General features: G+C 45.5%; 1 protein-coding gene and 1 long non-coding RNA gene across 25 annotated transcripts in view; one reads left to right on the forward strand and one right to left on the reverse strand.

Moving 5' to 3' along the window:
• LOC146352983 (uncharacterized) overlaps positions 1 to 23,449 on the reverse strand; it is a 79,668-nt gene extending 56,219 nt beyond the window's left edge. For 4 of the 12 annotated variants that reach the window (XR_014787904.1, XR_014787907.1, XR_014787906.1 and 1 more), the window contains exons 1-2: positions 21,741 to 23,449; positions 2,830 to 18,860 (exon numbers count right to left, since the gene is read on the reverse strand). This is a non-coding gene — a long non-coding RNA (uncharacterized LOC146352983). Of the gene's footprint in view, positions 1 to 686; positions 18,861 to 21,740 lie in introns of those variants that run through there. The other 8 variants (XR_014787909.1, XR_014787911.1, XR_014787910.1 and 5 more) reach the window with 8 other exon arrangements.
• POLQ (DNA polymerase theta) overlaps positions 17,339 to 26,698 on the forward strand; it is a 196,084-nt gene continuing 186,724 nt past the window's right edge. For 12 of the 13 annotated variants that reach the window (XR_014787899.1, XR_014787900.1, XR_014787901.1 and 9 more), the window contains exons 1-2: positions 17,339 to 22,027; positions 26,510 to 26,692. Coding sequence is in view for 8 of the 13 variants with exons in the window: in XM_084835354.1 (XP_084691480.1) it covers positions 21,865 to 22,027; positions 26,510 to 26,692 (346 nt within the window). In the remaining 5 variants the exon portion in view is untranslated. Of the gene's footprint in view, positions 25,931 to 26,509; positions 26,693 to 26,698 lie in introns of all 13 variants that reach the window. The other variant, XM_084835355.1, reaches the window with a different exon arrangement.

A 26,698-nucleotide genomic window follows, 5' to 3' on the forward strand; every position in this document is an offset into this window, starting at 1 on the left:
TGTAGTCAGGAGTTATCCTTTCTACAAACAGTGGAACTTTCAAAGTTCCCCTTCACTTCTGCCTTGGCAAGCACAATACAAAGATGTTTTTTAGTTAATAGATCTGTTGTGCCTAGTCTGGAACTGGCTATTTGTCATTTTGAATCTATACCCCAGGCTTACAGCGTCCTGGAGATGATATCTCCCACATGTCCTTCTCATGACCTAGAAAATGAAGTTTCTGGAGAATGCAGTTTCTCGAAAATGCAGTTTCTCCATGCAAGTAACTTGTAAGAAGGCATTCAAGTCCATGCAGGGCACCTAAGCATCTTTAGCAATAAATATGAGCACACCTTAGCCAGAATCAGCGGGTGATGAACATGTGATTTAGACATCTCCTCCTGAGTGGATGGTTTTGCTTGAGTGGAGGTTTGATTGACGAAGTAAGAAGGTATGTATGTTTATATGTATACTTTTACACAGAGTCAACCTTCTGAAAAATATCCAGTATTATTTATTACTCTATTCTTGGCACCTTGCTACTTTTTTTTTATCCTGAACCGTTGTCGTGCGCTCAGGAAAAAATATGATCTCCTCTTATAATTGGATAATTATTACCCTTCATAATCAAATGAATAATAATAGCATTTTCTAAACTATTGCTTTGCTTAAACAACAAGAACATGTAAGTAACACTAGTATTCCAAGCACTGTTGTATAGTGGACTTGTTCTGATCTAATAGGTTAATTGTGCTCTATATCCCGCTTCCAAAGATTCATCTACTGAACTAAAAACTACCCTGAGAATATGATTACTGTTGGATTACCATATTTGCCAATACTCTGAAAGTGAATTGTATGCAAATATGATAGTATTCCTGCAAAAGCTTTGCTCCCATTAAATATTTACTCAGAGTGGCTAGAGACTTGCATAAGAGTTTTTAAATCAAATGTAATTCCCCCCGCCTGCCCCTCCAGCAATGAGTCTGTGTTCTGCCCTTGAGGAGGACAGGGAAGAATGCTTCCCCTTCTTAGACTCTCAGCAAGGTAGTCATGGTTGAGAGCTTACAGAGAGGTGGGCTGTGGAGCTCACACAGTTCTGGGCAGCCCCACTGTAAAACCTGCAGTCAGGTAAGCTCCCCATTGCGATTTCTAGTGCTGGTGCTCTGTATGATATTTATTTATTTCTTCAAGAATTTATGCCCCACTTTCCCCCAAACTGACCAAACTAATGACTCCTGTCAAGGAGGTAACTGATTTGGGACCGCACACAAACCTGTAAAAATTAGTGACAGTCTTCAGTAAATCAATCCCAGGACACAGGCATTCCCCTCCATGTGGAGTTTCTCCTGCTGCTGCCTGACTGAGATATTCTCCCCCCCCCCCCCCCCGGTGATGACATGGAAGCAGCTTCAACGGGGTTACATATGCTGCCTGCACGAAGATGACAGACACTGTGCTGGGCACACCTGATGCGGCCGCTTATATAGGCCAAATAATTTTGTAGAATGGTCTTGGGAGGGGAGGAGCAACGGTAACGTGGCGGCACAGTAGCGGGGACGCATGTTGCGAGCGAACGTGGGCCTCCTATACATTTCTACAAGATCTGTATTACTCAATTTGGTGCTTGTTGAATAATACAGCAATCCGTACTTTAAAACTAAAAGAGCGTATCATGCGATTAAATTAAAATGCAAAACTACTTTTTCTTTTTAGACATTAGGGTGTGCCTGGGCACACCTGGCACACCCTGTACGCACAGCCATGTGTCTTTTAGATTGTGAGCCTGAGGACAGGGGCTGCCTTATTATTATGTAAGCTGCTCTGGGAGCCTTTTTTGGCTGAAGGGCATGGTAAAAATGCTGTAAATAAATCAACAGATCCCTGCTTGCACTAGGCTATAATAACTACCATCCTGTTTAAGGTCTTCTATTAATCTATTTTTTTAAGTAAGAAATCTGTTTGTCTTTACGGTGCTACATGGTGCTGCGTGCTTTGTGTTCTAAAAGACTCGAACGGCTCCCTCTTCTGAAAGGTGGATCTGAGTCCTTCTAAGAGTGGCTACTCTCAATCCATTGGAAAGAACCTAGAGAGTCGCAATTTGTACAACTACGGCTTAGCCATGTAGAGATAAAAAAGAGAGACTTATTGCCTGCAGAGATAACTTCTGAGTTCACAGTAGAAGCCATTTTTAACTCTCCGGAGTGCGGAAGCAGCATAAGCCATCTACAGAAGCCAAATTAATGGAGAGATTCAAGATTTTAGCATACCTGTGACTGGGCCCAACCAAAATGTCAGCCCAAACAAAAGGTAGCAGCAAAGGGAAACGTTCACGCAAATAAGACTCAGGCCTTATTTGTGTAGGGAAAAATTAACTCTTGGAGCTTTTAAACATTTTATACTACCTCTGCAAATGAAAATATAACCCGCCATTTCCCCCAAGTTGCAGGTTGGCAAGTGAACGAGGCTGCTGTTGACAGCATTGCAGTGCAGTCCTGTATTAGGTACTGCAGGCCAGATGCAGGGCGGAGGCTGGTTTGGGCTAATTGTAAATTTAAACAAAAATCCTGCCCACCCCAGTCAGTGGTCAGGTCCCCGCAAGCATTAGCCTCATAATCTTCTCAGACTTCCAGATCGAATCCAGCACTCAGCTGAATGCATTAACTTGCGCCGAGGCATACTGCACCTGTAAGGGTTCAAATATTTTTGGTGTATATAAAATAAGACCGTCGTTACAAAGAGCAATACCTCGTGTCTTCTTTGGGTTCGGGAAGAGAGACACTTGCCCAGTTACAGATACGTTAAGATCCTGGATTTCTTAATCGATATTTTAATTTATTTGGAGCTTACCTCCAGCCCAGGGGAACTAAAAAGAAGCGCGGAAACCAGTCTACCTTCGTCAGCCTAGCGTAAGTTCACGGGCAGGCTCTGCCGGGAAGCGAGCAAGAGCGCGCGTCATTTCCTGCGCCTTCGAATGCCTGGCGGGAGCATGGCGGCGGCGAGGGGCGGCTGGCAGGAGAAGCCAGGGGAGCGGCTCGGGGAGGTGGCGCTGTCCTCTCCCCCCCGCCACGGGGGACCAGTGCGGAGTCCACCTCCCGGCCTGGAGTACTCCCAGCACCGGAGCCTCGGCCCTCCAGGTACGCCATTCGGCGGTGAGACTGCCCCGGGCTGGGGAGGCCAGGCCTGCAAGCGGACGCCTCGTTCTTCGGCCTGGCCGCGCCGAAGAGTCCCAGGGGTCCAAAGCCAGTTTCTGTCAGCTTCTCGTTGGGTCACGTGATAGTTCCTCGGTGCTGGTTTTAGCAAGGGAAGAGTCTCATCAATTGGGCCTGGTTAGAAATTGTCAGCACTTTTTGCTATATGGCGGTTTTGGACTAAATGCGTGGCTTCTCTCCCACTACAGCTTTTAAATTAGCGTGCCGTAGAGTGGCTTATTGCCTGTAATTGCTGCTACCTATGCGTCCCTTATATAATTTGGGCTTTTGTGTAGGAAGACCTATAATATATTTTTGTTGTGTATTTTGCTGAGTCTATTGATGAGACATTTAAGCCTGTTCTTAGGTAATGCTTTCGATCTTCTGAGTCATCCGTTACTTGGAAAAGCAAGGTGTCAGGGCCAGGTCCCAGCCTTGGCTGTCACAGAAATGCGTTGTGCTCCTTGCGGAAAGAAGTGTAGTTTGCTGCACATTCTGTGGTGGAGTGTCTGGGATAGAGATAGACGTGGGGGGAGGGGGGACACATAAAGTCCGCAGGTGGGTAGCAAGGCATCTCCGGCTGGGCTTGTATGCTGACATTATTTTCTTCTGTACGCTTATATGCCGGGCCAATGGGTGCAGATAGAGCAGCACTATTTGCAGTAGCAGAAGCTGATTCCCGTTGTCCATGGGTCTCTCTGTCCTCCCCAGAGTAGACCAACAATCCTGCCTTTATCTTCTTCCTGCTCTCCACTCCGGCCCCTGCAACTCCAGAGTTAGAACTGCAGTATTTCTTGCCAAGGTGACATTGGAGGCAAGCGCTCTGCTCAAGGGCTCTGGGTTGCATCCTTACTCTAGCAGCAACCTGCCACAAAAAGCAGCTGCAGTGGAGAGAGTGATGGTCTCCTCTGAGCAGGGAGTTGGATTGGATAGAAGCAAAGCAGGCAGCATGGTTGCTTCCTGGGTAACCGGAGCTGCCACTCACATGACTTTGCAAGCAGCCTTCCCAGCTGCCGGAGAGCTGGAGCCATTCAAAGTTTATGAAGGTGGCACATTAAGTAGCCCACCTTTAATGCTTTTGGGGATCATTCCAAGCATGCAGGCCCATTTCAGCAGTAGGCTTTTCCAGAGATGAAACTGCATCTAGAGTTTCAGCCTCTGTTTGTCTCCAGTTCCCCAGCCAAAAAAGAGTGAATTCAGATTCAAATGTCTTCAGAATGCTTGGATAGAGGTGTTACATGCTTTTCCCTTTATAGAGGAAGGTTGAAGCGCCAGTCTCCACCCAAATGTGGGAATTCAGACATCAAATACCATGTCAGACACTGGTGCCTGGGGTTCTGGAGATTTGAGTGGGTGTGCAGAGACTGAACAAGCTTAAATTTATTATTATTATTATTATTATTATTATTATTATTATTATTATTATTATTTTGCCCTGGTATTTTCTGATTTCTGATGGGAGATCTCAGGTCTTCGTCCATTTGCCAACATTTGGTTCTGGTTCATCTGGAAAACAGGAAAGGGGAGCTGTACATCTAGATTCCCATGCAGGTAGGATTTGTAGTCAGGAGTTATCCTTTCTACAAACAGTGGAACTTTCAAAGTTCCCCTTCACTTCTGCCTTGGCAAGCACAATACAAAGATGTTTTTTAGTTAATAGATCTGTTGTGCCTAGTCTGGCACTGGCTATTTGTCATTTTGAATCTATACCCCAGGCTTACAGCGTCCTGGAGATGATATCTCCCACATGTCCTTCTCATGACTTAGAAAATGAAGTTTCTGGAGAATGCAGTTTCTCGAAAATGCAGTTTCTCCATGCAAGTAACTTGTAAGAAGGCATTCAAGTCCATGCAGGGCACCTAAGCATCTTTAGCAATAAATATGAGCACACCTTAGCCAGAATCAGCGGGTGATGAACATGTGATTTAGACATCTCCTCCTGAGTGGATGGTTTTGCTTGAGTGGAGGTTTGATTGACGAAGTAAGAAGGTATGTATGTTTATATGTATACTTTTACACAGAGTCAACCTTCTGAAAAATATCCAGTATTATTTATTACTCTATTCTTGGCACCTTGCTACTTTTTTTTTATCCTGAACCGTTGTAGTGCGCTCAGGAAAAAATATGATCTCCTCTTATAATTGGATAATTATTACCCTTCATAATCAAATGAATAATAATAGCATTTTCTAAACTATTGCTTTGCTTAAACAACAAGAACATGTAAGTAACACTAGTATTCCAAGCACTGTTGTATAGTGGACTTGTTCTGATCTAATAGGTTAATTGTGCTCTATATCCCGCTTCCAAAGATTCATCTACTGAACTAAAAACTACCCTGAGAATATGATTACTGTTGGATTACCATATTTGCCAATACTCTGAAAGTGAATTGTATGCAAATATGATAGTATTCCTGCAAAAGCTTTGCTCCCATTAAATATTTACTCAGAGTGGCTAGAGACTTGCATAAGAGTTTTTAAATCAAATGTAATTCCCCCCGCCTGCCCCTCCAGCAATGAGTCTGTGTTCTGCCCTTGAGGAGGACAGGGAAGAATGCTTCCCCTTCTTAGACTCTCAGCAAGGTAGTCATGGTTGAGAGCTTACAGAGAGGTGGGCTGTGGAGCTCACACAGTTCTGGGCAGCCCCACTGTAAAACCTGCAGTCAGGTAAGCTCCCCATTGCGATTTCTAGTGCTGGTGCTCTGTATGATATTTATTTATTTCTTCAAGAATTTATGCCCCACTTTCCCCCAAACTGACCAAACTAATGACTCCTGTCAAGGAGGTAACTGATTTGGGACCGCACACAAACCTGTAAAAATTAGTGACAGTCTTCAGTAAATCAATCCCAGGACACAGGCATTCCCCTCCATGTGGAGTTTCTCCTGCTGCTGCCTGACTGAGATATTCTCCCCCCCCCCCCCCCCCGGTGATGACATGGAAGCAGCTTCAACGGGGTTACATATGCTGCCTGCACGAAGATGACAGACACTGTGCTGGGCACACCTGATGCGGCCGCTTATATAGGCCAAATAATTTTGTAGAATGGTCTTGGGAGGGGAGGAGCAACGGTAACGTGGCGGCACAGTAGCGGGGACGCATGTTGCGAGCGAACGTGGGCCTCCTATACATTTCTACAAGATCTGTATTACTCAATTTGGTGCTTGTTGAATAATACAGCAATCCGTACTTTAAAACTAAAAAAGCGTATCATGCGATTAAATTAAAATGCAAAACTACTTTTTCTTTTTAGACATTAGGGTGTGCCTGGGCACACCTGGCACACCCTGTACGCACAGCCATGTGTCTTTTAGATTGTGAGCCTGAGGACAGGGGCTGCCTTATTATTATGTAAGCTGCTCTGGGAGCCTTTTTTGGCTGAAGGGCATGGTAAAAATGCTGTAAATAAATCAACAGATCCCTGCTTGCACTAGGCTATAATAACTACCATCCTGTTTAAGGTCTTCTATTAATCTATTTTTTTAAGTAAGAAATCTGTTTGTCTTTACGGTGCTACATGGTGCTGCGTGCTTTGTGTTCTAAAAGACTCGAACGACTCCCTCTTCTGAAAGGTGGATCTGAGTCCTTCTAAGAGTGGCTACTCTCAATCTATTGGAAAGAACCTAGAGAGTCGCAATTTGTACAACTACGGCTTAGCCATGTAGAGATAAAAAAGAGTGACTTATTGCCTGCAGAGATAACTTCTGAGTTCACAGTAGAAGCCATTTTTAACTCTCCGGAGTGCGGAAGCAGCATAAGCCATCTACAGAAGCCAAATTAATGGAGAGATTCAAGATTTTAGCATACCTGTGACTGGGCCCAACCAAAATGTCAGCCCAAACAAAAGGTAGCAGCAAAGGGAAACGTTCACGCAAATAAGACTCAGGCCTTATTTGTGTAGGGAAAAATTAACTCTTGGAGCTTTTAAACATTTTATACTACCTCTGCAAATGAAAATATAACCCGCCATTTCCCCCAAGTTGCAGGTTGGCAAGTGAACGAGGCTGCTGTTGACAGCATTGCAGTGCAGTCCTGTATTAGGTACTGCAGGCCAGATGCAGGGCGGAGGCTGGTTTGGGCTAATTGTAAATTTAAACAAAAATCTTGCCCACCCCAGTCAGTGGTCAGGTCCCCGCAAGCATTAGCCTCATAATCTTCTCAGACTTCCAGATCGAATCCAGCGCTCAGCTGAATGCATTAACTTGCGCCGAGGCATACTGCACCTGTAAGGGTTCAAATATTTTTGGTGTATATAAAATAAGACCGTCGTTACAAAGAGCAATACCTCGTGTCTTCTTTGGGTTCGGGAAGAGAGACACTTGCCCAGTTACAGATACGTTAAGATCCTGGATTTCTTAATCGATATTTTAATTTATTTGGAGCTTACCTCCAGCCCAGGGGAACTAAAAAGAAGCGCGGAAACCAGTCTACCTTCGTCAGCCTAGCGTAAGTTCACGGGCAGGCTCTGCCGGGAAGCGAGCAAGAGCGCGCGTCATTTCCTGCGCCTTCGAATGCCTGGCGGGAGCATGGCGGCGGCGAGGGGCGGCTGGCAGGAGAAGCCAGGGGAGCGGCTCGGGGAGGTGGCGCTGTCCTCTCCCCCCCGCCACGGGGGACCAGTGCGGAGTCCACCTCCCGGCCTGGAGTACTCCCAGCACCGGAGCCTCGGCCCTCCAGGTACGCCATTCGGCGGTGAGACTGCCCCGGGCTGGGGAGGCCAGGCCTGCAAGCGGACGCCTCGTTCTTCGGCCTGGCCGCGCCGAAGAGTCCCAGGGGTCCAAAGCCAGTTTCTGTCAGCTTCTCGTTGGGTCACGTGATAGTTCCTCGGTGCTGGTTTTAGCAAGGGAAGAGTCTCATCAATTGGGCCTGGTTAGAAATTGTCAGCACTTTTTGCTATATGGCGGTTTTGGACTAAATGCGTGGCTTCTCTCCCACTACAGCTTTTAAATTAGCGTGCCGTAGAGTGGCTTATTGCCTGTAATTGCTGCTACCTATGCGTCCCTTATATAATTTGGGCTTTTGTGTAGGAAGACCTATAATATATTTTTGTTGTGTATTTTGCTGAGTCTATTGATGAGACATTTAAGCCTGTTCTTAGGTAATGCTTTCGATCTTCTGAGTCATCCGTTACTTGGAAAAGCAAGGTGTCAGGGCCAGGTCCCAGCCTTGGCTGTCACAGAAATGCGTTGTGCTCCTTGCGGAAAGAAGTGTAGTTTGCTGCACATTCTGTGGTGGAGTGTCTGGGATAGAGATAGACGTGGGGGGAGGGGGGACACATAAAGTCCGCAGGTGGGTAGCAAGGCATCTCCGGCTGGGCTTGTATGCTGACATTATTTTCTTCTGTACGCTTATATGCCGGGCCAATGGGTGCAGATAGAGCAGCACTATTTGCAGTAGCAGAAGCTGATTCCCGTTGTCCATGGGTCTCTCTGTCCTCCCCAGAGTAGACCAACAATCCTGCCTTTATCTTCTTCCTGCTCTCCACTCCGGCCCCTGCAACTCCAGAGTTAGAACTGCAGTATTTCTTGCCAAGGTGACATTGGAGGCAAGCGCTCTGCTCAAGGGCTCTGGGTTGCATCCTTACTCTAGCAGCAACCTGCCACAAAAAGCAGCTGCAGTGGAGAGAGTGATGGTCTCCTCTGAGCAGGGAGTTGGATTGGATAGAAGCAAAGCAGGCAGCATGGTTGCTTCCTGGGTAACCGGAGCTGCCACTCACATGACTTTGCAAGCAGCCTTCCCAGCTGCCGGAGAGCTGGAGCCATTCAAAGTTTATGAAGGTGGCACATTAAGTAGCCCACCTTTAATGCTTTTGGGGATCATTCCAAGCATGCAGGCCCATTTCAGCAGTAGGCTTTTCCAGAGATGAAACTGCATCTAGAGTTTCAGCCTCTGTTTGTCTCCAGTTCCCCAGCCAAAAAAGAGTGAATTCAGATTCAAATGTCTTCAGAATGCTTGGATAGAGGTGTTACATGCTTTTCCCTTTATAGAGGAAGGTTGAAGCGCCAGTCTCCACCCAAATGTGGGAATTCAGACATCAAATACCATGTCAGACACTGGTGCCTGGGGTTCTGGAGATTTGAGTGGGTGTGCAGAGACTGAACAAGCTTAATTTTATTATTATTATTATTATTATTATTATTATTATTATTATTATTATTATTATTTTGCCCTGGTATTTTCTGATTTCTGATGGGAGATCTCAGGTCTTCGTCCATTTGCCAACATTTGGTTCTGGTTCATCTGGAAAACAGGAAAGGGGAGCTGTACATCTAGATTCCCATGCAGGTAGGATTTGTAGTCAGGAGTTATCCTTTCTACAAACAGTGGAACTTTCAAAGTTCCCCTTCACTTCTGCCTTGGCAAGCACAATACAAAGATGTTTTTTAGTTAATAGATCTGTTGTGCCTAGTCTGGAACTGGCTATTTGTCATTTTGAATCTATACCCCAGGCTTACAGCGTCCTGGAGATGATATCTCCCACATGTCCTTCTCATGACCTAGAAAATGAAGTTTCTGGAGAATGCAGTTTCTCGAAAATGCAGTTTCTCCATGCAAGTAACTTGTAAGAAGGCATTCAAGTCCATGCAGGGCACCTAAGCATCTTTAGCAATAAATATGAGCACACCTTAGCCAGAATCAGCGGGTGATGAACATGTGATTTAGACATCTCCTCCTGAGTGGATGGTTTTGCTTGAGTGGAGGTTTGATTGACGAAGTAAGAAGGTATGTATGTTTATATGTATACTTTTACACAGAGTCAACCTTCTGAAAAATATCCAGTATTATTTATTACTCTATTCTTGGCACCTTGCTACTTTTTTTTTATCCTGAACCGTTGTAGTGCGCTCAGGAAAAAATATGATCTCCTCTTATAATTGGATAATTATTACCCTTCATAATCAAATGAATAATAATAGCATTTTCTAAACTATTGCTTTGCTTAAACAACAAGAACATGTAAGTAACACTAGTATTCCAAGCACTGTTGTATAGTGGACTTGTTCTGATCTAATAGGTTAATTGTGCTCTATATCCCGCTTCCAAAGATTCATCTACTGAACTAAAAACTACCCTGAGAATATGATTACTGTTGGATTACCATATTTGCCAATACTCTGAAAGTGAATTGTATGCAAATATGATAGTATTCCTGCAAAAGCTTTGCTCCCATTAAATATTTACTCAGAGTGGCTAGAGACTTGCATAAGAGTTTTTAAATCAAATGTAATTCCCCCCGCCTGCCCCTCCAGCAATGAGTCTGTGTTCTGCCCTTGAGGAGGACAGGGAAGAATGCTTCCCCTTCTTAGACTCTCAGCAAGGTAGTCATGGTTGAGAGCTTACAGAGAGGTGGGCTGTGGAGCTCACACAGTTCTGGGCAGCCCCACTGTAAAACCTGCAGTCAGGTAAGCTCCCCATTGCGATTTCTAGTGCTGGTGCTCTGTATGATATTTATTTATTTCTTCAAGAATTTATGCCCCACTTTCCCCCAAACTGACCAAACTAATGACTCCTGTCAAGGAGGTAACTGATTTGGGACCGCACACAAACCTGTAAAAATTAGTGACAGTCTTCAGTAAATCAATCCCAGGACACAGGCATTCCCCTCCATGTGGAGTTTCTCCTGCTGCTGCCTGACTGAGATATTCTCCCCCCCCCCCCCCCCGGTGATGACATGGAAGCAGCTTCAACGGGGTTACATATGCTGCCTGCACGAAGATGACAGACACTGTGCTGGGCACACCTGATGCGGCCGCTTATATAGGCCAAATAATTTTGTAGAATGGTCTTGGGAGGGGAGGAGCAACGGTAACGTGGCGGCACAGTAGCGGGGACGCATGTTGCGAGCGAACGTGGGCCTCCTATACATTTCTACAAGATCTGTATTACTCAATTTGGTGCTTGTTGAATAATACAGCAATCCGTACTTTAAAACTAAAAGAGCGTATCATGCGATTAAATTAAAATGCAAAACTACTTTTTCTTTTTAGACATTAGGGTGTGCCTGGGCACACCTGGCACACCCTGTACGCACAGCCATGTGTCTTTTAGATTGTGAGCCTGAGGACAGGGGCTGCCTTATTATTATGTAAGCTGCTCTGGGAGCCTTTTTTGGCTGAAGGGCATGGTAAAAATGCTGTAAATAAATCAACAGATCCCTGCTTGCACTAGGCTATAATAACTACCATCCTGTTTAAGGTCTTCTATTAATCTATTTTTTTAAGTAAGAAATCTGTTTGTCTTTACGGTGCTACATGGTGCTGCGTGCTTTGTGTTCTAAAAGACTCGAACGGCTCCCTCTTCTGAAAGGTGGATCTGAGTCCTTCTAAGAGTGGCTACTCTCAATCCATTGGAAAGAACCTAGAGAGTCGCAATTTGTACAACTACGGCTTAGCCATGTAGAGATAAAAAAGAGAGACTTATTGCCTGCAGAGATAACTTCTGAGTTCACAGTAGAAGCCATTTTTAACTCTCCGGAGTGCGGAAGCAGCATAAGCCATCTACAGAAGCCAAATTAATGGAGAGATTCAAGATTTTAGCATACCTGTGACTGGGCCCAACCAAAATGTCAGCCCAAACAAAAGGTAGCAGCAAAGGGAAACGTTCACGCAAATAAGACTCAGGCCTTATTTGTGTAGGGAAAAATTAACTCTTGGAGCTTTTAAACATTTTATACTACCTCTGCAAATGAAAATATAACCCGCCATTTCCCCCAAGTTGCAGGTTGGCAAGTGAACGAGGCTGCTGTTGACAGCATTGCAGTGCAGTCCTGTATTAGGTACTGCAGGCCAGATGCAGGGCGGAGGCTGGTTTGGGCTAATTGTAAATTTAAACAAAAATCCTGCCCACCCCAGTCAGTGGTCAGGTCCCCGCAAGCATTAGCCTCATAATCTTCTCAGACTTCCAGATCGAATCCAGCGCTCAGCTGAATGCATTAACTTGCGCCGAGGCATACTGCACCTGTAAGGGTTCAAATATTTTTGGTGTATATAAAATAAGACCGTCGTTACAAAGAGCAATACCTCGTGTCTTCTTTGGGTTCGGGAAGAGAGACACTTGCCCAGTTACAGATACGTTAAGATCCTGGATTTCTTAATCGATATTTTAATTTATTTGGAGCTTACCTCCAGCCCAGGGGAACTAAAAAGAAGCGCGGAAACCAGTCTACCTTCGTCAGCCTAGCGTAAGTTCACGGGCAGGCTCTGCCGGGAAGCGAGCAAGAGCGCGCGTCATTTCCTGCGCCTTCGAATGCCTGGCGGGAGCATGGCGGCGGCGAGGGGCGGCTGGCAGGAGAAGCCAGGGGAGCGGCTCGGGGAGGTGGCGCTGTCCTCTCCCCCCCGCCACGGGGGACCAGTGCGGAGTCCACCTCCCGGCCTGGAGTACTCCCAGCACCGGAGCCTCGGCCCTCCAGGTACGCCATTCGGCGGTGAGACTGCCCCGGGCTGGGGAGGCCAGGCCTGCAAGCGGACGCCTCGTTCTTCGGCCTGGCCGCGCCGAAGAGTCCCAGGGGTCCAAAGCCAGTTTCTGTCAGCTTCTCGTTGGGTCACGTGATAGTTCCTCGGTGCTGGTTTTAGCAAGGGAAGAGTCTCATCAATTGGGCCTGGTTAGAAATTGTCAGCACTTTTTGCTATATGGCGGTTTTGGACTAAATGCGTGGCTTCTCTCCCACTACAGCTTTTAAATTAGCGTGCCGTAGAGTGGCTTATTGCCTGTAATTGCTGCCACCTATGCGTCCCTTATATAATTTGGGCTTTTGTGTAGGAAGACCTATAATATATTTTTGTTGTGTATTTTGCTGAGTCTATTGATGAGACATTTAAGCCTGTTCTTAGGTAATGCTTTCGATCTTCTGAGTCATCCGTTACTTGGAAAAGCAAGGTGTCAGGGCCAGGTCCCAGCCTTGGCTGTCACAGAAATGCGTTGTGCTCCTTGCGGAAAGAAGTGTAGTTTGCTGCACATTCTGTGGTGGAGTGTCTGGGATAGGGATAGACGTGGGGGGAGGGGGGACACATAAAGTCCGCAGGTGGGTAGCAAGGCATCTCCGGCTGGGCTTGTATGCTGACATTATTTTCTTCTGTACGCTTATATGCCGGGCCAATGGGTGCAGATAGAGCAGCACTATTTGCAGTAGCAGAAGCTGATTCCCGTTGTCCATGGGTCTCTCTGTCCTCCCCAGAGTAGACCAACAATCCTGCCTTTATCTTCTTCCTGCTCTCCACTCCGGCCCCTGCAACTCCAGAGTTAGAACTGCAGTATTTCTTGCCAAGGTGACATTGGAGGCAAGCGCTCTGCTCAAGGGCTCTGGGTTGCATCCTTACTCTAGCAGCAACCTGCCACAAAAAGCAGCTGCAGTGGAGAGAGTGATGGTCTCCTCTGAGCAGGGAGTTGGATTGGATAGAAGCAAAGCAGGCAGCATGGTTGCTTCCTGGGTAACCGGAGCTGCCACTCACATGACTTTGCAAGCAGCCTTCCCAGCTGCCGGAGAGCTGGAGCCATTCAAAGTTTATGAAGGTGGCACATTAAGTAGCCCACCTTTAATGCTTTTGGGGATCATTCCAAGCATGCAGGCCCATTTCAGCAGTAGGCTTTTCCAGAGATGAAACTGCATCTAGAGTTTCAGCCTCTGTTTGTCTCCAGTTCCCCAGCCAAAAAAGAGTGAATTCAGATTCAAATGTCTTCAGAATGCTTGGATAGAGGTGTTACATGCTTTTCCCTTTATAGAGGAAGGTTGAAGCGCCAGTCTCCACCCAAATGTGGGAATTCAGACATCAAATACCATGTCAGACACTGGTGCCTGGGGTTCTGGAGATTTGAGTGGGTGTGCAGAGACTGAACAAGCTTAATTTTATTATTATTATTATTATTATTATTATTATTATTATTATTTTGCCCTGGTATTTTCTGATTTCTGATGGGAGATCTCAGGTCTTCGTCCATTTGCCAACATTTGGTTCTGGTTCATCTGGAAAACAGGAAAGGGGAGCTGTACATCTAGATTCCCATGCAGGTAGGATTTGTAGTCAGGAGTTATCCTTTCTACAAACAGTGGAACTTTCAAAGTTCCCCTTCACTTCTGCCTTGGCAAGCACAATACAAAGATGTTTTTTAGTTAATAGATCTGTTGTGCCTAGTCTGGAACTGGCTATTTGTCATTTTGAATCTATACCCCAGGCTTACAGCGTCCTGGAGATGATATCTCCCACATGTCCTTCTCATGACCTAGAAAATGAAGTTTCTGGAGAATGCAGTTTCTCGAAAATGCAGTTTCTCCATGCAAGTAACTTGTAAGAAGGCATTCAAGTCCATGCAGGGCACCTAAGCATCTTTAGCAATAAATATGAGCACACCTTAGCCAGAATCAGCGGGTGATGAACATGTGATTTAGACATCTCCTCCTGAGTGGATGGTTTTGCTTGAGTGGAGGTTTGATTGACGAAGTAAGAAGGTATGTATGTTTATATGTATACTTTTACACAGAGTCAACCTTCTGAAAAATATCCAGTATTATTTATTACTCTATTCTTGGCACCTTGCTACTTTTTTTTTATCCTGAACCGTTGTAGTGCGCTCAGGAAAAAATATGATCTCCTCTTATAATTGGATAATTATTACCCTTCATAATCAAATGAATAATAATAGCATTTTCTAAACTATTGCTTTGCTTAAACAACAAGAACATGTAAGTAACACTAGTATTCCAAGCACTGTTGTATAGTGGACTTGTTCTGATCTAATAGGTTAATTGTGCTCTATATCCCGCTTCCAAAGATTCATCTACTGAACTAAAAACTACCCTGAGAATATGATTACTGTTGGATTACCATATTTGCCAATACTCTGAAAGTGAATTGTATGCAAATATGATAGTATTCCTGCAAAAGCTTTGCTCCCATTAAATATTTACTCAGAGTGGCTAGAGACTTGCATAAGAGTTTTTAAATCAAATGTAATTCCCCCCGCCTGCCCCTCCAGCAATGAGTCTGTGTTCTGCCCTTGAGGAGGACAGGGAAGAATGCTTCCCCTTCTTAGACTCTCAGCAAGGTAGTCATGGTTGAGAGCTTACAGAGAGGTGGGCTGTGGAGCTCACACAGTTCTGGGCAGCCCCACTGTAAAACCTGCAGTCAGGTAAGCTCCCCATTGCGATTTCTAGTGCTGGTGCTCTGTATGATATTTATTTATTTCTTCAAGAATTTATGCCCCACTTTCCCCCAAACTGACCAAACTAATGACTCCTGTCAAGGAGGTAACTGATTTGGGACCGCACACAAACCTGTAAAAATTAGTGACAGTCTTCAGTAAATCAATCCCAGGACACAGGCATTCCCCTCCATGTGGAGTTTCTCCTGCTGCTGCCTGACTGAGATATTCTCCCCCCCCCCCCCCCGGTGATGACATGGAAGCAGCTTCAACGGGGTTACATATGCTGCCTGCACGAAGATGACAGACACTGTGCTGGGCACACCTGATGCGGCCGCTTATATAGGCCAAATAATTTTGTAGAATGGTCTTGGGAGGGGAGGAGCAACGGTAACGTGGCGGCACAGTAGCGGGGACGCATGTTGCGAGCGAACGTGGGCCTCCTATACATTTCTACAAGATCTGTATTACTCAATTTGGTGCTTGTTGAATAATACAGCAATCCGTACTTTAAAACTAAAAGAGCGTATCATGCGATTAAATTAAAATGCAAAACTACTTTTTCTTTTTAGACATTAGGGTGTGCCTGGGCACACCTGGCACACCCTGTACGCACAGCCATGTGTCTTTTAGATTGTGAGCCTGAGGACAGGGGCTGCCTTATTATTATGTAAGCTGCTCTGGGAGCCTTTTTTGGCTGAAGGGCATGGTAAAAATGCTGTAAATAAATCAACAGATCCCTGCTTGCACTAGGCTATAATAACTACCATCCTGTTTAAGGTCTTCTATTAATCTATTTTTTTAAGTAAGAAATCTGTTTGTCTTTACGGTGCTACATGGTGCTGCGTGCTTTGTGTTCTAAAAGACTCGAACGGCTCCCTCTTCTGAAAGGTGGATCTGAGTCCTTCTAAGAGTGGCTACTCTCAATCCATTGGAAAGAACCTAGAGAGTCGCAATTTGTACAACTACGGCTTAGCCATGTAGAGATAAAAAAGAGAGACTTATTGCCTGCAGAGATAACTTCTGAGTTCACAGTAGAAGCCATTTTTAACTCTCCGGAGTGCGGAAGCAGCATAAGCCATCTACAGAAGCCAAATTAATGGAGAGATTCAAGATTTTAGCATACCTGTGACTGGGCCCAACCAAAATGTCAGCCCAAACAAAAGGTAGCAGCAAAGGGAAACGTTCACGCAAATAAGACTCAGGCCTTATTTGTGTAGGGAAAAATTAACTCTTGGAGCTTTTAAACATTTTATACTACCTCTGCAAATGAAAATATAACCCGCCATTTCCCCCAAGTTGCAGGTTGGCAAGTGAACGAGGCTGCTGTTGACAGCATTGCAGTGCAGTCCTGTATTAGGTACTGCAGGCCAGATGCAGGGCGGAGGCTGGTTTGGGCTAATTGTAAATTTAAACAAAAATCCTGCCCACCCCAGTCAGTGGTCAGGTCCCCGCAAGCATTAGCCTCATAATCTTCTCAGACTTCCAGATCGAATCCAGCGCTCAGCTGAATGCATTAACTTGCGCCGAGGCATACTGCACCTGTAAGGGTTCAAATATTTTTGGTGTATATAAAATAAGACCGTCGTTACAAAGAGCAATACCTCGTGTCTTCTTTGGGTTCGGGAAGAGAGACACTTGCCCAGTTACAGATACGTTAAGATCCTGGATTTCTTAATCGATATTTTAATTTATTTGGAGCTTACCTCCAGCCCAGGGGAACTAAAAAGAAGCGCGGAAACCAGTCTACCTTCGTCAGCCTAGCGTAAGTTCACGGGCAGGCTCTGCCGGGAAGCGAGCAAGAGCGCGCGTCATTTCCTGCGCCTTCGAATGCCTGGCGGGAGCATGGCGGCGGCGAGGGGCGGCTGGCAGGAGAAGCCAGGGGAGCGGCTCGGGGAGGTGGCGCTGTCCTCTCCCCCCCGCCACGGGGGACCAGTGCGGAGTCCACCTCCCGGCCTGGAGTACTCCCAGCACCGGAGCCTCGGCCCTCCAGGTACGCCATTCGGCGGTGAGACTGCCCCGGGCTGGGGAGGCCAGGCCTGCAAGCGGACGCCTCGTTCTTCGGCCTGGCCGCGCCGAAGAGTCCCAGGGGTCCAAAGCCAGTTTCTGTCAGCTTCTCGTTGGGTCACGTGATAGTTCCTCGGTGCTGGTTTTAGCAAGGGAAGAGTCTCATCAATTGGGCCTGGTTAGAAATTGTCAGCACTTTTTGCTATATGGCGGTTTTGGACTAAATGCGTGGCTTCTCTCCCACTACAGCTTTTAAATTAGCGTGCCGTAGAGTGGCTTATTGCCTGTAATTGCTGCCACCTATGTGTCCCTTATATAATTTGGGCTTTTGTGTAGGAAGACCTATAATATATTTTTGTTGTGTATTTTGCTGAGTCTATTGATGAGACATTTAAGCCTGTTCTTAGGTAATGCTTTCGATCTTCTGAGTCATCCGTTACTTGGAAAAGCAAGGTGTCAGGGCCAGGTCCCAGCCTTGGCTGTCACAGAAATGCGTTGTGCTCCTTGCGGAAAGAAGTGTAGTTTGCTGCACATTCTGTGGTGGAGTGTCTGGGATAGGGATAGACGTGGGGGGAGGGGGGACACATAAAGTCCGCAGGTGGGTAGCAAGGCATCTCCGGCTGGGCTTGTATGCTGACATTATTTTCTTCTGTACGCTTATATGCCGGGCCAATGGGTGCAGATAGAGCAGCACTATTTGCAGTAGCAGAAGCTGATTCCCGTTGTCCATGGGTCTCTCTGTCCTCCCCAGAGTAGACCAACAATCCTGCCTTTATCTTCTTCCTGCTCTCCACTCCGGCCCCTGCAACTCCAGAGTTAGAACTGCAGTATTTCTTGCCAAGGTGACATTGGAGGCAAGCGCTCTGCTCAAGGGCTCTGGGTTGCATCCTTACTCTAGCAGCAACCTGCCACAAAAAGCAGCTGCAGTGGAGAGAGTGATGGTCTCCTCTGAGCAGGGAGTTGGATTGGATAGAAGCAAAGCAGGCAGCATGGTTGCTTCCTGGGTAACCGGAGCTGCCACTCACATGACTTTGCAAGCAGCCTTCCCAGCTGCCGGAGAGCTGGAGCCATTCAAAGTTTATGAAGGTGGCACATTAAGTAGCCCACCTTTAATGCTTTTGGGGATCATTCCAAGCATGCAGGCCCATTTCAGCAGTAGGCTTTTCCAGAGATGAAACTGCATCTAGAGTTTCAGCCTCTGTTTGTCTCCAGTTCCCCAGCCAAAAAAGAGTGAATTCAGATTCAAATGTCTTCAGAATGCTTGGATAGAGGTGTTACATGCTTTTCCCTTTATAGAGGAAGGTTGAAGTGCCAGTCTCCACCCAAATGTGGGAATTCAGACATCAAATACCATGTCAGACACTGGTGCCTGGGGTTCTGGAGATTTGAGTGGGTGTGCAGAGACTGAACAAGCTTAAATTTATTATTATTATTATTATTATTATTATTATTATTATTATTATTATTATTATTTTGCCCTGGTATTTTCTGATTTCTGATGGGAGATCTCAGGTCTTCGTCCATTTGCCAACATTTGGTTCTGGTTCATCTGGAAAACAGGAAAGGGGAGCTGTACATCTAGATTCCCATGCAGGTAGGATTTGTAGTCAGGAGTTATCCTTTCTACAAACAGTGGAACTTTCAAAGTTCCCCTTCACTTCTGCCTTGGCAAGCACAATACAAAGATGTTTTTTAGTTAATAGATCTGTTGTGCCTAGTCTGGCACTGGCTATTTGTCATTTTGAATCTATACCCCAGGCTTACAGCGTCCTGGAGATGATATCTCCCACATGTCCTTCTCATGACTTAGAAAATGAAGTTTCTGGAGAATGCAGTTTCTCGAAAATGCAGTTTCTCCATGCAAGTAACTTGTAAGAAGGCATTCAAGTCCATGCAGGGCACCTAAGCATCTTTAGCAATAAATATGAGCACACCTTAGCCAGAATCAGCGGGTGATGAACATGTGATTTAGACATCTCCTCCTGAGTGGATGGTTTTGCTTGAGTGGAGGTTTGATTGACGAAGTAAGAAGGTATGTATGTTTATATGTATACTTTTACACAGAGTCAACCTTCTGAAAAATATCCAGTATTATTTATTACTCTATTCTTGGCACCTTGCTACTTTTTTTTTATCCTGAACCGTTGTAGTGCGCTCAGGAAAAAATATGATCTCCTCTTATAATTGGATAATTATTACCCTTCATAATCAAATGAATAATAATAGCATTTTCTAAACTATTGCTTTGCTTAAACAACAAGAACATGTAAGTAACACTAGTATTCCAAGCACTGTTGTATAGTGGACTTGTTCTGATCTAATAGGTTAATTGTGCTCTATATCCCGCTTCCAAAGATTCATCTACTGAACTAAAAACTACCCTGAGAATATGATTACTGTTGGATTACCATATTTGCCAATACTCTGAAAGTGAATTGTATGCAAATATGATAGTATTCCTGCAAAAGCTTTGCTCCCATTAAATATTTACTCAGAGTGGCTAGAGACTTGCATAAGAGTTTTTAAATCAAATGTAATTCCCCCCGCCTGCCCCTCCAGCAATGAGTCTGTGTTCTGCCCTTGAGGAGGACAGGGAAGAATGCTTCCCCTTCTTAGACTCTCAGCAAGGTAGTCATGGTTGAGAGCTTACAGAGAGGTGGGCTGTGGAGCTCACACAGTTCTGGGCAGCCCCACTGTAAAACCTGCAGTCAGGTAAGCTCCCCATTGCGATTTCCAGTGCTGGTGCTCAGTATGATATTTATTTATTTCTTCAAGAATTTATGCCCCACTTTCCCCCAAACTGACCAAACTAATGACTCCTGTCAAGGAGGTAACTGATTTGGGACCGCACACAAACCTGTAAAAATTAGTGACAGTCTTCAGTAAATCAATCCCAGGACACAGGCATTCCCCTCCATGTGGAGTTTCTCCTGCTGCTGCCTGACTGAGATATTCCCCCCCCCCCCCCCCGGTGATGACATGGAAGCAGCTTCAACGGGGTTACATATGCTGCCTGCACGAAGATGACAGACACTGTGCTGGGCACACCTGATGCGGCCGCTTATATAGGCCAAATAATTTTGTAGAATGGTCTTGGGAGGGGAGGAGCAACGGTAACGTGGCGGCACAGTAGCGGGGACGCATGTTGCGAGCGAACGTGGGCCTCCTATACATTTCTACAAGATCTGTATTACTCAATTTGGTGCTTGTTGAATAATACAGCAATCCGTACTTTAAAACTAAAAGAGCGTATCATGCGATTAAATTAAAATGCAAAACTACTTTTTCTTTTTAGACATTAGGGTGTGCCTGGGCACACCTGGCACACCCTGTACGCACAGCCATGTGTCTTTTAGATTGTGAGCCTGAGGACAGGGGCTGCCTTATTATTATGTAAGCTGCTCTGGGAGCCTTTTTTGGCTGAAGGGCATGGTAAAAATGCTGTAAATAAATCAACAGATCCCTGCTTGCACTAGGCTATAATAACTACCATCCTGTTTAAGGTCTTCTATTAATCTATTTTTTTAAGTAAGAAATCTGTTTGTCTTTACGGTGCTACATGGTGCTGCGTGCTTTGTGTTCTAAAAGACTCGAACGGCTCCCTCTTCTGAAAGGTGGATCTGAGTCCTTCTAAGAGTGGCTACTCTCAATCCATTGGAAAGAACCTAGAGAGTCGCAATTCGTACAACTACGGCTTAGCCATGTAGAGATAAAAAAGAGAGACTTATTGCCTGCAGAGATAACTTCTGAGTTCACAGTAGAAGCCATTTTTAACTCTCCGGAGTGCGGAAGCAGCATAAGCCATCTACAGAAGCCAAATTAATGGAGAGATTCAAGATTTTAGCATACCTGTGACTGGGCCCAACCAAAATGTCAGCCCAAACAAAAGGTAGCAGCAAAGGGAAACGTTCACGCAAATAAGACTCAGGCCTTATTTGTGTGGGGAAAAATTAACTCTTGGAGCTTTTAAACATTTTATAATACCTCTGCAAATGAAAATATAACCCGCCATTTCCCCCAAGTTGCAGGTTGGCAAGTGAACGAGGCTGCTGTTGACAGCGTTGCAGTGCAGTCCTGTATTAGGTACTGCAGGCCAGATGCAGGGCGGAGGCTGGTTTGGGCTAATTGTAAATTTAAACAAAAATCCTGCCCACCCCAGTCAGTGGTCAGGTCCCCACAAGCATTAGCCTCATAATCTTCTCAGACTTCCAGATCGAATCCAGCGCTCAGCTGAATGCATTAACTTGCGCCGAGGCATACTGCACCTGTAAGGGTTCAAATATTTTTGGTGTATATAAAATAAGACCGTCGTTACAAAGAGCAATACCTTGTGTCTTCTTTGGGTTCGGGAAGAGAGACACTTGCCCAGTGACAGATACGTTAAGATCCTGGATTTCTTAATCGATATTTTAATTTATTTGGAGCTTACCTCCAGCCCAGGGGAACTAAAAAGAAGCGCGGAAACCAGTCTACCTTCGTCAGCCTAGCGTAAGTTCACGGGCAGGCTCTGCCGGGAAGCGAGCAAGAGCGCGCGTCATTTCCTGCGCCTTCGAATGCCTGGCGGGAGCATGGCGGCGGCGAGGGGCGGCTGGCAGGAGAAGCCAGGGGAGCGGCTCGGGGAGGTGGCGCTGTCTTCTCCCCCCCGCCACGGGGGACCAGTGCGGAGTCCACCTCCCGGCCTGGAGTACTCCCAGCACCGGAGCCTCGGCCCTCCAGGTACGCCATTCGGCGGTGAGACTGCCCCGGGCTGGGGAGGCCAGGCCTGCAAGCGGACGCCTCGTTCTTCGGCCTGGCCGCGCCGAAGAGTCCCAGGGGTCCAAAGCCAGTTTCTGTCAGCTTCTCGTTGGGTCACGTGATAGTTCCTCGGTGCTGGTTTTAGCAAGGGAAGAGTCTCATCAATTGGGCCTGGTTAGAAATTGTCAGCACTTTTTGCTATATGGCGGTTTTGGACTAAATGCGTGGCTTCTCTCCCACTACAGCTTTTAAATTAGCGTGCCGTAGAGTGGCTTATTGCCTGTAATTGCTGCCACCTATGCGTCCCTTATATAATTTGGGCTTTTGTGTAGGAAGACCTATAATATATTTTTGTTGTGTATTTTGCTGAGTCTATTGATGAGACATTTAAGCCTGTTCTTAGGTAATGCTTTCGATCTTCTGAGTCATCCGTTACTTGGAAAAGCAAGGTGTCAGGGCCAGGTCCCAGCCTTGGCTGTCACAGAAATGCGTTGTGCTCCTTGCGGAAAGAAGTGTAGTTTGCTGCACATTCTGTGGTGGAGTGTCTGGGATAGGGATAGACGTGGGGGGAGGGGGGACACATAAAGTCCGCAGGTGGGTAGCAAGGCATCTCCGGCTGGGCTTGTATGCTGACATTATTTTCTTCTGTACGCTTATATGCCGGGCCAATGGGTGCAGATAGAGCAGCACTATTTGCAGTAGCAGAAGCTGATTCCCGTTGTCCATGGGTCTCTCTGTCCTCCCCAGAGTAGACCAACAATCCTGCCTTTATCTTCTTCCTGCTCTCCACTCCGGCCCCTGCAACTCCAGAGTTAGAACTGCAGTATTTCTTGCCAAGGTGACATTGGAGGCAAGCGCTCTGCTCAAGGGCTCTGGGTTGCATCCTTACTCTAGCAGCAACCTGCCACAAAAAGCAGCTGCAGTGGAGAGAGTGATGGTCTCCTCTGAGCAGGGAGTTGGATTGGATAGAAGCAAAGCAGGCAGCATGGTTGCTTCCTGGGTAACCGGAGCTGCCACTCACATGACTTTGCAAGCAGCCTTCCCAGCTGCCGGAGAGCTGGAGCCATTCAAAGTTTATGAAGGTGGCACATTAAGTAGCCCACCTTTAATGCTTTTGGGGATCATTCCAAGCATGCAGGCCCATTTCAGCAGTAGGCTTTTCCAGAGATGAAACTGCATCTAGAGTTTCAGCCTCTGTTTGTCTCCAGTTCCCCAGCCAAAAAAGAGTGAATTCAGATTCAAATGTCTTCAGAATGCTTGGATAGAGGTGTTACATGCTTTTCCCTTTATAGAGGAAGGTTGAAGCGCCAGTCTCCACCCAAATGTGGGAATTCAGACATCAAATACCATGTCAGACACTGGTGCCTGGGGTTCTGGAGATTTGAGTGGGTGTGCAGAGACTGAACAAGCTTAATTTTTTTTTTTATTATTATTATTATTATTATTATTATTATTATTATTATTATTATTTTGCCCTGGTATTTTCTGATTTCTGATGGGAGATCTCAGGTCTTCGTCCATTTGCCAACATTTGGTTCTGGTTCATCTGGAAAACAGGAAAGGGGAGCTGTACATCTAGATTCCCATGCAGGTAGGATTTGTAGTCAGGAGTTATCCTTTCTACAAACAGTGGAACTTTCAAAGTTCCCCTTCACTTCTGCCTTGGCAAGCACAATACAAAGATGTTTTTTAGTTAATAGATCTGTTGTGCCTAGTCTGGCACTGGCTATTTGTCATTTTGAATCTATACCCCAGGCTTACAGCGTCCTGGAGATGATATCTCCCACATGTCCTTCTCATGACTTAGAAAATGAAGTTTCTGGAGAATGCAGTTTCTCGAAAATGCAGTTTCTCCATGCAAGTAACTTGTAAGAAGGCATTCAAGTCCATGCAGGGCACCTAAGCATCTTTAGCAATAAATATGAGCACACCTTAGCCAGAATCAGCGGGTGATGAACATGTGATTTAGACATCTCCTCCTGAGTGGATGGTTTTGCTTGAGTGGAGGTTTGATTGACGAAGTAAGAAGGTATGTATGTTTATATGTATACTTTTACACAGAGTCAACCTTCTGAAAAATATCCAGTATTATTTATTACTCTATTCTTGGCACCTTGCTACTTTTTTTTTATCCTGAACCGTTGTAGTGCGCTCAGGAAAAAATATGATCTCCTCTTATAATTGGATAATTATTACCCTTCATAATCAAATGAATAATAATAGCATTTTCTAAACTATTGCTTTGCTTAAACAACAAGAACATGTAAGTAACACTAGTATTCCAAGCACTGTTGTATAGTGGACTTGTTCTGATCTAATAGGTTAATTGTGCTCTATATCCCGCTTCCAAAGATTCATCTACTGAACTAAAAACTACCCTGAGAATATGATTACTGTTGGATTACCATATTTGCCAATACTCTGAAAGTGAATTGTATGCAAATATGATAGTATTCCTGCAAAAGCTTTGCTCCCATTAAATATTTACTCAGAGTGGCTAGAGACTTGCATAAGAGTTTTTAAATCAAATGTAATTCCCCCCGCCTGCCCCTCCAGCAATGAGTCTGTGTTCTGCCCTTGAGGAGGACAGGGAAGAATGCTTCCCCTTCTTAGACTCTCAGCAAGGTAGTCATGGTTGAGAGCTTACAGAGAGGTGGGCTGTGGAGCTCACACAGTTCTGGGCAGCCCCACTGTAAAACCTGCAGTCAGGTAAGCTCCCCATTGCGATTTCTAGTGCTGGTGCTCTGTATGATATTTATTTATTTCTTCAAGAATTTATGCCCCACTTTCCCCCAAACTGACCAAACTAATGACTCCTGTCAAGGAGGTAACTGATTTGGGACCGCACACAAACCTGTAAAAATTAGTGACAGTCTTCAGTAAATCAATCCCAGGACACAGGCATTCCCCTCCATGTGGAGTTTCTCCTGCTGCTGCCTGACTGAGATATTCCCCCCCCCCCCCCCCGGTGATGACATGGAAGCAGCTTCAACGGGGTTACATATGCTGCTTGCACGAAGATGACAGACACTGTGCTGGGCACACCTGATGCGGCCGCTTATATAGGCCAAATAATTTTGTAGAATGGTCTTGGGAGGGGAGGAGCAACGGTAACGTGGCGGCACAGTAGCGGGGACGCATGTTGCGAGCGAACGTGGGCCTCCTATACATTTCTACAAGATCTGTATTACTCAATTTGGTGCTTGTTGAATAATACAGCAATCCGTACTTTAAAACTAAAAGAGCGTATCATGCGATTAAATTAAAATGCAAAACTACTTTTTCTTTTTAGACATTAGGGTGTGCCTGGGCACACCTGGCACACCCTGTACGCACAGCCATGTGTCTTTTAGATTGTGAGCCTGAGGACAGGGGCTGCCTTATTATTATGTAAGCTGCTCTGGGAGCCTTTTTTGGCTGAAGGGCATGGTAAAAATGCTGTAAATAAATCAACAGATCCCTGCTTGACTAGGCTATAATAACTACCATCCTGTTTAAGGTCTTCTATTAATCTATTTTTTTAAGTAAGAAATCTGTTTGTCTTTACGGTGCTACATGGTGCTGCGTGCTTTGTGTTCTAAAAGACTCGAACGGCTCCCTCTTCTGAAAGGTGGATCTGAGTCCTTCTAAGAGTGGCTACTCTCAATCCATTGGAAAGAACCTAGAGAGTCGCAATTTGTACAACTACGGCTTAGCCATGTAGAGATAAAAAAGAGTGACTTATTGCCTGCAGAGATAACTTCTGAGTTCACAGTAGAAGCCATTTTTAACTCTCCGGAGTGCGGAAGCAGCATAAGCCATCTACAGAAGCCAAATTAATGGAGAGATTCAAGATTTTAGCATACCTGTGACTGGGCCCAACCAAAATGTCAGCCCAAACAAAAGGTAGCAGCAAAGGGAAACGTTCACGCAAATGAGACTCAAGCCTTATTTGTGTAGGGAAAAATTAACTCTTGGAGCTTTTAAACATTTTATAATACCTCTGCAAATGAAAATATAACCCGCCATTTCCCCCAAGTTGCAGGTTGGCAAGTGAACGAGGCTGCTGATGACAGCATTGCAACACAGTCTCGTATTAGTTATTGCAGGCCAGAAGCGGGGCAGAGGGTGGTTTGGAGTAATCGTAATTTTTAAAAAAACAACACCCGCCTACCCCAATTAGCATGGCATGGTGTGGCTTATTGCCTGTGATTGCTGCTACATAGTTTGGGCTTTTGTGTAGAAAGACGTTTTATATATTTTTCATGGCTGTTTTGTTTACAGTTCTTTTATATATCAGCCAGCTAAGGATATCACAATGCATCCGATGAAGTAGGCTCTAGTCAGTGGTGGCTTATGCTGCAGTGACTCTGTTAATCTTTTAAGGTACCACAAGACTACGTGATGTGTGTGTGAGCCATGTAAATTGTCCAGATTGCCACCCTTCTGGAAAAGCTGTTAATCTGATACTTTATTTCCACCCAGGACGATATCAACATGTGGATGTTCCTGATGACCAAGCTGACAAACTGCTGTTAGCAAACTGGGAGCTTCCCAAACCAGTCCTGGAGAAATATCATGGTTTGGGAGTAGTTCGTATGTTCCAGTGGCAAGCAGAGTGCCTAATGGTTGGACAAGTCCTGGAGGGAAAAAACATAGTTTATTCTGGTATGT

This window comes from Heloderma suspectum, chromosome 2, assembly GCF_057233095.1.
Source record: "Heloderma suspectum isolate Gila_16-S chromosome 2, 16-S_ref, whole genome shotgun sequence".
Classification (NCBI taxonomy): domain Eukaryota; kingdom Metazoa; phylum Chordata; class Lepidosauria; order Squamata; family Helodermatidae; genus Heloderma; species Heloderma suspectum.